The following is a 14,936-nucleotide window of genomic DNA, read 5'->3' on the forward strand; positions in this document are numbered from 1 at the left end:
TTGTTGCATCTTTAAAACAATTATTCTTCTTATTGTGTATTATTTTTAAAACTTAGGTTTGCAGAATTAAGTATATTAGTATTAAAATACATCATGAAATGTGGAGCAAAATAAATAATCATACTTACACAAGCATGAAAGGTCTCACTATTTGTTTAGGAAAATCATATTAGATAAATGTTTGATGTGCCAAATACTTATGTTACGGATATTTAATGTTTACAAAGATTGACTCATATAAATTATATCCTTTAGAATTATCAATATAAATCGATATTTATATACAATCCAGTGTACTGTAATGATTGATATTATTTTAACTATACTGATCGGTACTGTTTCAACTTAATAGTACACAATAAACCACTATTTTTATCGACGAAGATTAGATTATTAAAAAAAAAAAAAAAAAAACCTATTCTATCGTCTAAAATTTAACGTAAATTTTACGCAATAATAAAAGTTCAAAACAAAGAAATTTAATTAATTTAAAGATCACTTCCCCTTATACATTTAATTCCTTAAATATTTCAGGGAGTATATATTATGTATGGTTATACATTTAAGTATAAAATTGTATTTACCAAAATTCGAGTAATGTATAAAATGCAAGAAATTAAATTAGAATAGAATAAAATACTCTTTTTTTCTTAATTCTATTTATTTTATTAATAGAATCATATATTGTAGTAATTTTTATCAGAAAAGTTTTTTTTTATTGCATGCTGAGTAAACCTTAAAAATATAGTTTTTAATAGTAATGAAATATTATATTCATAATGTTATTATAAAATCATTATAACTATCTATATAAATGTAATTGTACTTATTTTATCTGAAAAAAGATTATAAGAATTAAAATAAAACTCATTAATTAGCAAGTACATATATTTTTTTGCATTCACATTTAAATTTTGTATATATTTTGACAGTGTAACTAATAAACTAAATTGATTTTCTCTGTTTTCATCAATGTTAATTAACTCGATGATTGTATTTAAATTTAATTCAGAAAAATGTTAATAAAGAATAAGTATTATTAAAATGTTTACTCAATCAATTATATTTAACAGTACTTTTATTAACTATAGTATTAATTATTTTACTTATATTACTTACACTTTACTTTACATCCCCTTACACAATACAGGGATATAGTCTAATCTTAGCCTTTATAATCAAAATAATCTATTTCTGGTTCTGATGTCTTTATGGTTGATGGCGTTTCTGATTTTTGGAATTTCTTCGCAGGCAGTGATAATATTGTCCTGAATTGAACAAATAAACAATTTGAAATAAATATATAAACCCATTGTTGATTTATTTAAAAATATAAAAGAATTTAATTTTAGGTTTAAATAAACTATTTTGTACAGCATCACTTACTTTACAGATCCATCAGTTTTTGTAGTATTTAACATTGGACCTGGAACTTTTCTCTGGCCATTCTCCCGTTGCACAATTTCTAATAAACTATAGCTAGGTAACCAACACTGTAATAAATTTTAACACAAAATCAGAAATTTAAAATCATGTGTTTAATCGTACTAGTTAAACATAAAGAAATGAATTACCTTATCTTTAACAGCAGTTGCAACAACATTTCTTTTTGGCTCTTGATCATATGCTTGACTTTCACAACCGAAATGTTCACAAGATTCATGAATAAAATGACGTTTATCTTTATTCATACTATCAAAGGAATAACTGCGTGATTTTTGCTTAGAGGTCTTTGCTAGTTGAACTAATTCCGTTAATTTCTCGTGGACCATTTGGCAAAAATGCGGATCCTTTTTAGCCCACTGTTTCATAAAATCACTGTATCTAGGCATTAATTTGCCACTTAAATCCGGATTTACAATTTGCAAACCCAACGCTAATCTTCTATTTCGTTCTATTATTTTGCATTCGTCGTTGCAGTCTAAAGTTTTTAACTGATTCTGCTTCTTTACTCCTTGGCCGAATACTTCTTCCAAATTAAAGGAATGACCTAATTGCATATCAGCCATTTTACTGGCTAATATATTACTTGCTATTCTTTGATATTCTTTGGAATTTTCGGCACAAACACGTGACATGGTCCTATGCCCACACTGACACGTCACCTATATGTGAAAATTGATTTTTATTAGTAACTTAGGAAGCCAACATGTCGATACAAACTCTAAACTTGTAACTGCAAAAATCTTACGCATCATCAAATCATAAATATTGTTTTATGAACAAAATGAATTAATTACCTTAACCATTTCCTTGCAAGGTGTATCTGGACATTTACCCTCGTGGCACGGGGCAGCACAGATATGTCCACACATTTCTCTTTGAACAGTGCAAGGTTGAGTACACTGTTGGCCCGGTTTTTCACATGGTCCGGAATGACAAATAGTAATACATTTATGTCGACCGCAAGATATGGGCTTGTTACATGGTAAACCACATGAAATTTCGTCCACATAACATGGTACAGCTTTACGTAACTCGTGCTTGCCGTGACACCATCTTTGAGTAAGGACAGTGCAAGGTGGACAATTTGGTTCACTATGGCAATTATGCAATACTTCGTGGCCACAAGAATGCTGACGGGAGCACGGTTTGTCACACGTGGGTCTTCTTGTTCCACAAGGAACAGGAGGATACACCACAGAAGCTCCACATTCGCAGCGTAATTCGTAAAAACTAGTTCGCCAACAAGGTTGACATCTTCCTACATTAACATAACAATTTTATATCATTGTGATATTAAATTGTATTTGATATACAATAACAGGTCAAAATTGACTTGATAGTACATATCGATCTACTAATTTTTTCAATCTTCCTTCCTACTAAAAATCCTAGTTTTTCTAACTTTATTAAACAATTTAATATCAAATTTAATCGATGATTATAACGCGATCAAATACCTTTATGACAATTTCGTCCGCATTGATGCTTTCCACAGCTTAGCGTTTTCGAACAGATTACTGGACAAGTATGTTCTGTTTCCACACAACATCGTTTATTACATTTGTGTTTGCCGCAGGATTTTTTCTTTGAACATTTCTTTTCGCATCGTACATCAGCTTTTGATATCAAATCTTTACAAGCTATTTCTTTATCCATGTTTCCACAACGACACTTAACATTGGTGGTTAAATCGCAAACAGGACAATCTCCTACGTGACATTTTACTTTACAATTATGAGGGTCATCTGCAGACAATATATTACATTATAAATTTTTATGATATTATATCAGGCATTCCATGGATTTTCTTGAAATACTCGCCAGGTTGTCCACAATTTAAATTTTTCGAACATATTTGGTCACAGACAGGAATTGGATCTAAACAAGTTTGTCTTTTATCTGGTAATGGTGTTTGTCCACAGCAACAGGTTGTAATTTTCCCAGGAGTCAAAGAGCAAGGTTTGCAAGCGCCCGGATGACATAATTTTGTACAAACGTGATTACCACATTCCAACAATTTCCCACAAATGACCTCACAAGCATATGCAGGTGGAATATAACTCTCACAAATTAATACATTTGAAAATTTCCCGCAATGACATGCTAAAAATAAATATATCGTCAGACAATTTATTACTTTAATTTAAAATTACGTCACAGTAGAATTTCATTTATATGAACCTATACTTTTGTTATACGAATGAAAAATCACTAGTAGAGGAAAGAATATAAATTTCAATCACATAATTCATATAAACAGAATTCTACTCCATATATAAACTATGTACCTTGCTCTATTGTTTTTTCACATTTTGCACATTCTCCATAATGACATTTACTTTGACATTTGTGTCTACCACAATTTAAATCTTTACCACATATAGAATCACACTTCAATAATTTATGAGTTTTACATTGTACTGTTTGTAGAGTTCTACCACAGCCACAATACTTTGTTACCATTGCTGTACATTGTGGACAAGATCCTGGATGACACAAAAGGGTGCATTTATGTGGACAATCATTTTTCGATAATGTTCTACCACAAACTTCGCCGCAAGAATGTGCAATATCTCTACGATTCCATTCAGGTGCTCTCACTTTCCCACAAAAGCAAAAGTAATCGTCGGGAATTATTGAGCTAACATTTTGACATGCCGGACATCTCCAACCATTTTCTATGTAAACAATAACGATATACAAAAAATTATTTACAGTTTTTTAATAAAAAAATTTTTTTCAAAGTTACAACTAATCAACTGTTTACCAGCTTGTGATGAGTTTGCCCATTTTTTAATACATTTTAAGTGAAACACGTGATAGCAATTGGAGCATGACCAAGTATAATCATTCTGTTTAATACATTCACAACATACTAAGCATTCCAATTCACCCTTATTCAGTTGTTCTGCTAGTCTTTCTCTCTGACTTGCATCGTTATCTGCACGATAAAATAACAGAATTATTATTATTACATTAAAAATATAACGCAATGTAGAATTATAGAAACTCATGTATACACTCACCAACAAGTGATTTTTTATTTTGTCCCCGTTTTGGAATATTATTTCTTTCATTAATTTTCCTTCTACTTCTCCAATGTTCATTCTCCTTTTCTTTATTTTCAGATACATATTTCCCTTTATCTTTCTCTTTCAAAATTACCAGTTTATTTTCAAAATTACCTCTGTAATGTTCCTTAAATGCATTATATCGCTGATAATTGTGCCTTTTCTCTATTGCTTCTTTTGCATCTAACCCAGTTTCCTCGTTGAAACATTCTTTATATTCATTACATTCTTCACTACTGCACGTTTGATCTTTCGCTTTAAATTTATCTTCTTTACCACAATTCTCTCTGCCATATCTCGGATAATGATGTCGCCTTTCTTTATAAAAATTTCCTTCTCTATTATATCTATCATTGTACTGATATCTCCTTACATTTCTATGATTATTGTAGGTCTGTTTTAATCCAGAGTTATAGTAAGTAAATTCTTTAACTAGATTATTGGATTCCTGTACATTATTATCCTGTACATTACTATCCTGTATGTTATTATCCTGTACGTTATTATCATCAATAATAATTCTTTCATTATTATTCTTATGTGATAAATTTTTATGTCTATTTGAACTTATTTTTATATTTGAAGATGATTTTCCTTTATTCGAATTTGTTGCACAATCTTCTTTACTATTGCAAGCAACATCATTATTCATTGGACGTTCATCCGATGCATTCTCATTTGGAAATTTGGAACTTACTTGCGAGTTTTCTGAATAATGCTTATTAATAAAGTACTTATTACCTTGAAGTTTATGAGCCCTGACATGTTGCTGATAGTAATTTGCATATGCATACTTCTTATAACATTGGTCTTCTTTGTGCTTACCATTGGGATTCTTTTTGCTATTGTATTTTTTATCATGCCTATTCATGTTGCAAGAAAAATATTTACCTGGTACTATCTTGTTACTATGTTGGACACAAGTATTGTTAGTACATTTTACGTTCTGCGACTCATTTTTGCTCCTATCATCATATTCTCTATTATTTGGCACAAACTCCTCGGCCATTACATGTAATTTTGAGTGACTCATTATACTATCCGAAGGTTCTTTGATGCTTTTCGTATGATCGTACTTGTCTCTGTTGCCTTCTAAGTCATTATCGCAATTCCAAGAGGCATTGGACAAATAACATTGCTCAGGTTTGGCAACATGTGGATAGTACTCCTGACTATTCAATGCATGCGTATTCATTGGATTCGTTACATACTCATAACTAGTGGTCGTGGCCACCAAGTTTGGCATAACATTCACATTCGAATGATAGAAGGTACTTGGTCTATTCTGTTCAAACATGCGTTCATTTTGTACATAGAACTCGCGTTTAGGTTGTAAATACTCATGACTCATATTATCAGAGAATAATGCCCAATTTCCTGACGCAGGTCCAGATGCATTCTGATCAGCATACATTTGGTAGTAGTCTTCGTCATCCGGTCCCAAATAAGAACCGTCCCATGTGGCCATAGCTTTTGTAACGATGCTTCCCTTTCTCTGCGATCTTTTGCACCAACGATGAAACAGTTATGCTTCTCAAATCTCCTCTGATATTGTGTATATTGTAGCCAATATATATGACTGAAACTGAAATATGGTTAACTTGTTGTTCCTAAAAATCTTTTATCGCTCTATCAAGTTCCTCGGTAATCCATACGCAGTTGTGTGGTTCCTCGAAATACAGAGATGCGAGTATTTCGAAAATCATGCAAAAAATAACATACGAGACGACTGATATTGCACGAGAAGGAAAAGAAAACGAAGTCCTTTGCTTGCGACCTGTCGAGCACGAGTCACGCAATCAGGGCGTGCAATCAAAATCTCGTTCGTACGGTCGTTCGAAGTTTTTAACTGAAACAACATTCGTGGCAAGATTTCAATAATACGTTGCAAACTGTGTACCCTGTATACTGTCTAATGTAATAGAAAGAAATTGATTCATACTCACGGGAACAGAATTCCAGAATTTCGTCGGACGTTGAATCATTGACCAATGGTACTCCTATCCTCAATGGTTGAATGGAAGGAGAAGATTAATTCTCTGTTTAGGGAATTGGTGGCGCCACAGGTCCAATTCAATTTCAATTCATTTCTTAACCTCATACTTGTTGTAAATTGTAAATAAGACTCGTACATTACGTACAAAATTAATGGTGTTATGGCCATTTTATTGTTCTTTTCTCTAGTTGTTTATAAATATAACGTTTAATCATATCAGACGTACACTATTTACAACTAATCATGTAAATGCATTAATACTTTATACAATAATAGAATAATTTTACAGTGTAAGTTTAATTTTTTTTTTTAAAGTATAAGTTTATTTTTTTGTTCACACAATTACAATATAAGCTTGATATTTACATTTTTTTCTGTTCCTCTTTACATTTTCATTCTGTGATGTAAAAAGACAATTTATGTTATGTGATCTTATATAGATTTCAAATGACAATCTTTTTGGCTTTTATTCAGGAAAGATATGGCAACTGAGGAGGGAAACCGCAACTCAGCGTTGCCGTCTCTAGAGGAGACTGGTCAGTGCGTGACTAGCACGTCGCAACATGCAGGAAACAGTAGAGAACCAAGTACAGTTAGACCTCAGGAGCAAAACAGTCGACAGAACAACTTGCAAAGAATACAACAGAGAAAGCAGCAGATGTTAAACTTACCACAAATGAAGAAAATATTAAAAATTGCAACATACAGCGCATGTAAGGTTGATGATTGCAAGTGCATTGGCTGGAAGAACTCCCAGATGATAACTAAGGTCAAAAATGACACGCAACAACCTGTTATAAATTTCTTTGACCCTTGCCAAAGTTGCAAGCATGTCTTGGAAAATCATGTTTCGCACTTGACTAATCAGTCTGAGGAGGAGATTAATAAACTACTATGCATGGTCATAGATGCGGACAATATTTTTCTGGGGTTGCAAAAAGAAGAAGATCCTGACACAAAGAAAGTTTATTTCTACTTATACAAACTTTTAAGAAAATGTATACAATCTATGACCAAGCCGACAATAGAAGGTCCTTTAGGGCAGCCACCCTTCGAACGACCTAGTATAGCAAAAGCGGTCATGAATTTTGTTGCGTACAAATACGGTCACTTGCCACAAAGAGACATGCAGGCCATGTGTGACATGGCAAAAATGTTTCTACACTGTTTGAATCATTGGAATTTTGATCCGCTCAGTGCTAGAAGAGGCACGATTAGTGTAGAAGAAGCTCCTGCATATAAAATTAATCATACCCGTTGGCTTGTATTTTGTCATATACCGGCATTCTGTGATTCCCTGCCTCATTATGACACATCTTTGGTTTTTGGACGAACGTTCGTACAAGCTGTTTTCAAGCCAGTTTCCAGGCAGTTGCTGGATAAATGCCACAGTGAACGAGATAAGTTAGCACCAGAGAAAAGAGTAATAGTCTTAACACATTTCCCTAAGTATGTAGAAATTTCTGTTTATTCGCGCTTTATTCGTTGATTGGCATGATCATTTAACATTTGATGTATTTGTTCAATTAAAGATTCCTCTCCATGTTAGAAGCAGAGATTTACTCTGATAATTCTCCAATTTGGGACTCTGATTTCAAGCAAGTACCACCCACCTATTTACAATCCGCATTGGAATCAAAAGCAAATCAAGGAAGAAGAACAGGTGAATTTGAGAAGGTCACAGTACCACCAAACGACAAAGATAATTACACGACAATTAATATAAGCCCTGGAATGAAGAAAATTCACGAAAAAAGATCACATTCCGAGGGACGTTCAGATGTGAAAAGAAGAAAGAACGAGGAAACTTTTGAAGATTTATCAGAGGAAACAGTTGCTGAAATTGTAGCGACTATTAACGACCCCAATTACATGTGCGGACCCGATGCAGTATTTCCTCCAAATGTCCCGCGAGATGAAACTGCCAAGATTGAGGAAAGTAGAAAGATCATAGAATTCCACGTGGTTGGAAATAGTTTGACACAGCCAGTTTCTAAACAAACAATGCTTTGGTTGATTGGATTACATAATGTATTTAGCCATCAATTGCCTAGAATGCCAAAAGAGTATATATCTCAATTAGTCTTTGATCCGTGAGTATCATGCGTAGTGAAATAAATTTCAAGAATTGTTATGATTGTAACATTCTTCTTTGTTTTTGTAGAAAGCATAAAACGCTAGCTCTGATAAAAGATGGCCGGCCAATTGGTGGCATCTGTTTCCGAATGTTCCCTACTCAGGGCTTTACAGAAATAGTATTTTGTGCTGTCACGAGTCAAGAACAAGTGAAAGGTTACGGTACACATTTAATGAACATGCTTAAAGACTATCATATAAAAAACAATATATTACATTTCCTCACGTTTGCTGACGAATTTGCAATCGGATATTTCAAGAAGCAAGGTTTTAGCAAGGACATAAAATTGCCTCGGTCAATGTATCAAGGATATATTAAAGATTATGAAGGGGCAACACTGATGCATTGTGAATTGAATGCAAAAATTGTATATACTGAATTTACGGCTGTCATACGAAAGCAGAAAGAAATTATTAAAAAGTTAATCCATCAGAGGCAGCAAGAGATACAGAAAGTTCACCCTGGTTTGACATGCTTCAAAGAAGGTGTCAGGGGAATTCCAGTTGAATCTATTCCTGGTATTCGTGAAACTGGTTGGAAAAGTTACACTCAGACCAGAACCAGAGGAGTAGCCAAAGGAACTCAAGGGCCAGAACCAATGGAAGCGTGTTTGGATATTACTGACTCGTTGTACAATGCGTTAAAAAATGTTTTAAATAGCGTAAAAAATCACAGTACCGCGTGGCCATTTTTAAAGCCTGTAGATAAGAACGAAGTGCCCGATTATTATGATCATATTAAATATCCAATGGGTGAGTGGAACAAGAGAATCAGAAACATAATCATAATCGTGTCGGAACGGAGAAAAATAAAAAATTTTGTTTTTCAGATCTTAAAACTATGAGCGATCGGCTGAAAGCTAGGTATTACGTTACGAGGAGATTATTTATTGCGGACATGACACGAATTTTCACCAATTGCCGCTTGTACAATAGTCCTGACACTGAATATTATCGATGTGCTAATGCTTTAGAGAAATATTTTCAAACGAGAATGAAGGAAATTGGTTTTTGGGATAAGTAGAATTCATGGATTGAAAAATGAATGTTAATTACATTTTTATGCTGTTTGTATACATGGTGTCCGCATTTTTTTCGCAATGAAGTCAATATTTCTTTCATAAATGGTAATAGTTTTGAAAAAAGTGGAAGAGAAAAAAAGTTGTAATTGTACAACTTGAACAATATTGCAAATATACAAAATTGAAGTGCACCAAGTGTGCATAAAAACATTATAATTCTTTCGCTTTTTCCAAAAACTTATTACTTACGAGAAAAATGATCACCCATTATACCGTAAATACCCTGTACATAGAAATTAAAAACTAGTCAATTAAAAAAAAAAACAAATTTTTGAAAAATACAGAAAGTGATATTAAAGTGACGTTATTTATTTGTTTCCGTATGTGATGTTTATTTTTAGGTAAAATGTAACTAAAAATAATACTAAATTCTATAATTAGCAATAAATTTAATTAAAAAATATATTCTTCATCATTTTTCCACTTCAAGAAACGGTTGAAAAGAGGATATACAGCAAATTAAAACCAAACCAGATGCTTAATTTCACGGCCTAATTGTAAGCATTAGTCGAACAGTTAATTAAGGAATGTAATACACCGATTGTAACGAGATTCTACACAGTGGTCATTCTATGGAACCGTGAATCTCTAAAATGCGTTAATCTTGGGAGGCTCAGTAAACTAAAATTTCTATTTTCTATATATAAATATATATATATAAACCGAAATTAAATAAATATAAAACAATGTAAAACATATATAGTGTAGCGTAGTGATAGATAATGGATCGGAGATTTGTAAAATATGTGAAAGTTGAAGTAAAAATAAACATTTTTTTTTAAATACTATTACGAATTTTTATATAAGAAGAAATTAAAAAAGAATTCTTAATAATTGGATAAGATCTTCTTTAATAGATATATGCATATATCTATTCAATTGTAAACAAACTGCATTTCAAACTGAAATATTTACTAAATTGTAACACATATATATGTTGTGAATACACAGAGAATACACACCTCACATTATAAAAAACAAATTATTTGTAAGTTATGGAGGTATATATATATATAAAAGTTATAAAACAGTTAAGAATATACTATTCACAAAGTTAGAATTTTAAATACGTATATGTACAAACAAATATACACAGATGTACAATAAATAATGTATTTTTTTATTACATAAATTTTGCTCCATTTAACAGATACGTTGAAGTTGATTTTTGCTTACATTAATAAAATTTACTTGTTCATAAATATAAATGAAATATACAATGACAATTCAAATTGTATTTAATTAAGAAAATTTAATATTGCCAGAGACAGGAAAATATAAATTCTGTATGAAATTAACATATATTAAATATGAATTAGCTTTTTTTTTTCTTTGAAAAGTATTCATTTCAACAAGTTTTTCTTAAATAAACTGTCATATAGATTTTAGCAACTATGTAATTGTTGATATAATTATAATTAAATTTCTTTAATTAAATTCTAGCAAGGCAATATAATAAATGTAGTAAATAATAAAATGGTACTTGGACTTAGGAAGTAACAATGAAAATATTTGTCACATATTATAAAAATATGTGATATACGCTAGATCCAAAAATTACTTCATTACATTAGCTTAAATGTATACTAGTTCATTGACGTGCAAGAAACTGTTTAATATACAGGCACAGAGATAGTAAAAGAGGGGGCATCAATATAAAACAACTCCATTCTTCAGCAGGAACAATATTACAAGAGTCAATGCACTGTTCAGACAGTGCAAAATCTAGTCAAATAAAATAAGTTATTTGCTGCTTCAGAGAAACAGAGAAGCAAAAAAAAAATATTTTTTGTTTAAAATGTGTGACGACGACGTAGCAGCCCTAGTAGTAGACAATGGATCAGGGATGTGCAAAGCAGGATTTGCAGGAGATGATGCTCCACGTGCTGTATTTCCCTCCATCGTGGGAAGACCTAGATATCAGGTAGAATTAACAGTATTTTTAAATATAATCATCCTGCCATGAACTGTCAACTAAATTTATTTATGTATACATTCATTTTTATATAATATTTATATTTATCGTAACTTAATATTCCAACGCTTAATATTGAGGGAAGTTTATACTATGAAACTGTTTTAAAGTTCATGAATTGAACTTTGCAGGGAATCATGGTTGGTATGGGACAAAAGGACAGCTACGTGGGAGATGAAGCACAAAGCAAAAGGGGCGTTTTAACTGTTAAATATCCGATCGAGCATGGCATTGTAACAAATTGGGATGACATGGAAAAGATATGGCATCACACATTCTATAACGAGTTAAGAATCGCTCCGGAAGAGCATCCTGTCCTCTTGACCGAAGCTCCTTTGAATCCTAAGGCTAACCGAGAAAAAATGACGCAAATTATGTTTGAAACATTTAACTCGCCGGCAATGTATGTCGCTATACAAGCTGTTCTGTCGCTTTACGCTTCAGGACGCACCACAGGCATTGTTCTAGACAGCGGAGATGGAGTTTCACACACAGTACCAATTTACGAGGGTACGTTGCTTCAGTATATACGCAAATTACATTTCTTTTTTTTTTTATTTGTATTTCATTTCGTAATAAATATCATAAAAATAATATGATTGACTTGATTTGAGATTACTCTGAAATACAATCCGTACACATACATGAACAATGTTGATTAAAAAAAAGTTTTTTACAAAAGTTGCAACGTTACGTATTTTTATTGTTGCAACTTTACATATTGAAAAAAATTAATAAAATATGTTATTTATCAGGAAGATTTGTTTAATTTATACAAAATTTGTGTAAAAAGATTTGAAAATTTCGAATGGATTGACACTATCACGCACACGATTATAAGAAAATTGAAAGATTTCATTATATTAACTATAATTCAATGTGAAACATCCTATTTAATTCAGGGTACGCGTTACCACATGCAATTCTACGTATGGACCTGGCTGGCCGCGATTTAACAGATTACCTCATGAAGATCCTAACGGAAAGAGGATACTCGTTTACTACAACCGCGGAGCGTGAAATTGTCCGAGATATTAAGGAAAAATTGTGTTACGTTGCTTTGGACTTTCAGCAGGAGATGGCTACAGCTGCCGGTTCGAGCGCTCTGGAAAAGAGCTATGAATTACCAGACGGCCAAGTAATTCCGACTCGTACATGCGTATATACACGGGTGCATTAGCGATTCAGATCGCTGCGCGTTTAAAAACTACGATCAACCATGCTTGAGAATATTTAAATCAGCGAGTTAATTAATTGACACTGCTTTTAGGTAATCACTATCGGAAACGAACGTTTCCGGTGTCCCGAAGCGATGTTCCAGCCAAGTTTCCTCGGCATGGAATCATGCGGAATACATGAAACTACCTACAACTCGATCATGAAATGCGACGTCGATATTCGTAAGGATTTGTATGCTAATTCGGTCCTGTCAGGCGGTACCACCATGTATCCAGGTATCGCGGACAGGATGCAAAAGGAAATAACGGCACTGGCTCCGTCCACAATGAAGATCAAGATAATCGCGCCTCCAGAAAGGAAATACTCGGTCTGGATCGGTGGCTCGATCTTGGCCAGCTTGAGCACCTTCCAGCAAATGTGGATCTCGAAACAAGAGTACGACGAGTCGGGGCCGTCCATCGTACACAGAAAGTGTTTCTAATTTTTCTTTTCTTTCTTTTCTTTTTCAATTTAAAAACAAAATGATTCAACCACGTCCAACTAAAAGGTTACAAACCGATATTGCGTCGGTATGAAACTAACTTGCTTTATACGCGAAACCGTACGTCGTAACACGTATCACTTAATATCGAAGATTTCGATTAATAGGGCTTTAAATTTGTTGAGATATTTTTGTATGAAATAATTTTATTTTATTTGACATTTCTTATCTTATCTTAATTGTAATTTCTATTAAATACAGGTCATTTCATAAGTTGCTAATGGATCGTCTCTCTCTCTTTCTCTCTATTCATCCATTTCTATCTCTTTTACTCTCTTTATTTTTACAATTTCATTGTTATTTATTTCAACATCTTTTCATTTTATTTAGAAATAAACATGATTACACACGATTATAAACTAATGTACATTTGGAAGTGTGCCTCAATATAACATATAATAATATAAATGCTATTTTACCTTTATGATAACCGAAATATTGGATCAAAATTATCTAGTTGATACTATCGTTTTCAAAAATGATCCACTGCTTACGGAACGACCTGTACATAGAGCAATAATATGTGTACTATTATATATAATATTTATATACAGTACACAATATAATAAATATATTTTGCAAAACACGCATACCCTCACTCATGCCCTTATATAAATGATTCATTTATTTTGATAGTTCAATATTATAAAAAAATAAAAAATGAAAAAAGTTGTCCAGTTCAAAGAAATTCTCGTCGTCGCAATAAAACTTCCAAGATCACAGTTCATACAATTTTCATGTTCATTTTTGAATTGTGTTTAACGTAACAAAGTTATAAAAAATATAGACTAAATTAACTTGTTACAATTCCCCCATCTGTATAAATAACATTCTCTATAAGAGAAATGTTAAATTTAATTCACTTGGAAAACGTAATCATTAAAAAACTGCGATCTTGAAAAATTGTTACGCTGAACTAAACAACTTTTTTTTTTATACTTTTATTTGTCATTCGAAATGACGGAAATGTTTAGCATAATCAAAATAAATGAGTCATCCTATATATATGTATGTATATGTATGTACATCGATCCAATTAAAATATACATACATTTCTTTATACTTGCGTGCATACAGTATATCAAACATATACATATATACACACACACAAAATAAGGTAAACTTATATACATATACACATGACAATTACGTAGGCTGTCATAATCTCGTTAATTCGAAAGTCACAACACGAAATTTCGAAACAGTTTATCTATGCCACTGTTAAAATTCAACTAAAGGGATCTCATGTTCAATATTATGCAAATTATGTCTTCATAATTGCATCAAATAGTTAAAAAATAAAGATAAGAACTAGAAAGTTGCCTAAAATGACAATTATAATACTTATAAAGCATCGAGAGAGACATTTGCAAATTTGTAAAATTTCCTCTGTTCACCAAAATGGAAATGCATACTCATATCCTTTGAAATTATTAGTTTTAAAGCAAAAACAAGTTACAACTAATAATTTTGTGTCTTTGGTATATTTAAGAAAGCTTCCAACGAATAA

General features: G+C 32.1%; 3 protein-coding genes across 5 annotated transcripts; 2 read left to right on the top strand and 1 right to left on the bottom strand.

Moving 5' to 3' along the window:
• Nucleotides 1–813: 813 nt before the first annotated feature.
• On the bottom strand, nt 814–6,551 carry LOC122539150 (protein shuttle craft). 2 transcript variants are annotated; one of them, XM_043673820.1, is made up of 11 exons: nt 6,464–6,551; nt 4,473–6,366; nt 4,214–4,387; nt 3,735–4,124; nt 3,268–3,549; nt 2,904–3,191; nt 2,241–2,704; nt 1,575–2,105; nt 1,387–1,493; nt 1,120–1,268; nt 814–835 (listed from the first exon to the last, which is right to left on the bottom strand). In XM_043673820.1, the coding sequence occupies exons 2-10, from the start codon at nt 5,983–5,985 to the stop codon at nt 1,166–1,168; spliced, it is 3,852 nt and encodes a 1,283-aa protein (XP_043529755.1). In that variant the 5' UTR covers nt 5,986–6,366; nt 6,464–6,551; the 3' UTR covers nt 814–835; nt 1,120–1,165. The 2 variants fall into 2 exon arrangements, with proteins under 2 accessions (XP_043529755.1, XP_043529754.1); XM_043673819.1 differs by lacking the exon at nt 814–835 and having other exon boundaries at nt 904–1,268.
• A 35-nt stretch (nt 6,552–6,586) lies between these two features.
• On the top strand, nt 6,587–10,029 carry LOC122539153 (histone acetyltransferase KAT2A). Of its 2 annotated transcripts, none has more exons than XM_043673828.1 (5): nt 6,587–6,803; nt 6,988–7,962; nt 8,046–8,606; nt 8,678–9,402; nt 9,480–10,029. In XM_043673828.1, exons 2-5 carry the CDS (start codon nt 6,995–6,997, stop codon nt 9,671–9,673), a joined length of 2,448 nt encoding a protein of 815 aa, XP_043529763.1. In that variant the 5' UTR covers nt 6,587–6,803; nt 6,988–6,994; the 3' UTR covers nt 9,674–10,029. The 2 variants fall into 2 exon arrangements, with proteins under 2 accessions (XP_043529763.1, XP_043529762.1); XM_043673827.1 differs by having other exon boundaries at nt 6,587–6,758.
• A 1,372-nt stretch (nt 10,030–11,401) lies between these two features.
• On the top strand, nt 11,402–14,877 carry LOC122539181 (actin, clone 403). The gene is made up of 4 exons (XM_043673868.1): nt 11,402–11,655; nt 11,838–12,216; nt 12,609–12,844; nt 12,977–14,877. The coding sequence occupies exons 1-4, from the start codon at nt 11,530–11,532 to the stop codon at nt 13,364–13,366; spliced, it is 1,131 nt and encodes a 376-aa protein (XP_043529803.1). The 5' UTR covers nt 11,402–11,529; the 3' UTR covers nt 13,367–14,877.
• Nucleotides 14,878–14,936: the final 59 nt, after the last annotated feature.

The sequence above is a fragment of the Frieseomelitta varia genome, unplaced genomic scaffold (assembly GCF_011392965.1).
Source record: "Frieseomelitta varia isolate USP_RPSP 00005682 unplaced genomic scaffold, Fvar_1.2 scaffold_192, whole genome shotgun sequence".
Taxonomy (NCBI): Eukaryota; Metazoa; Arthropoda; class Insecta; order Hymenoptera; family Apidae; genus Frieseomelitta; species Frieseomelitta varia.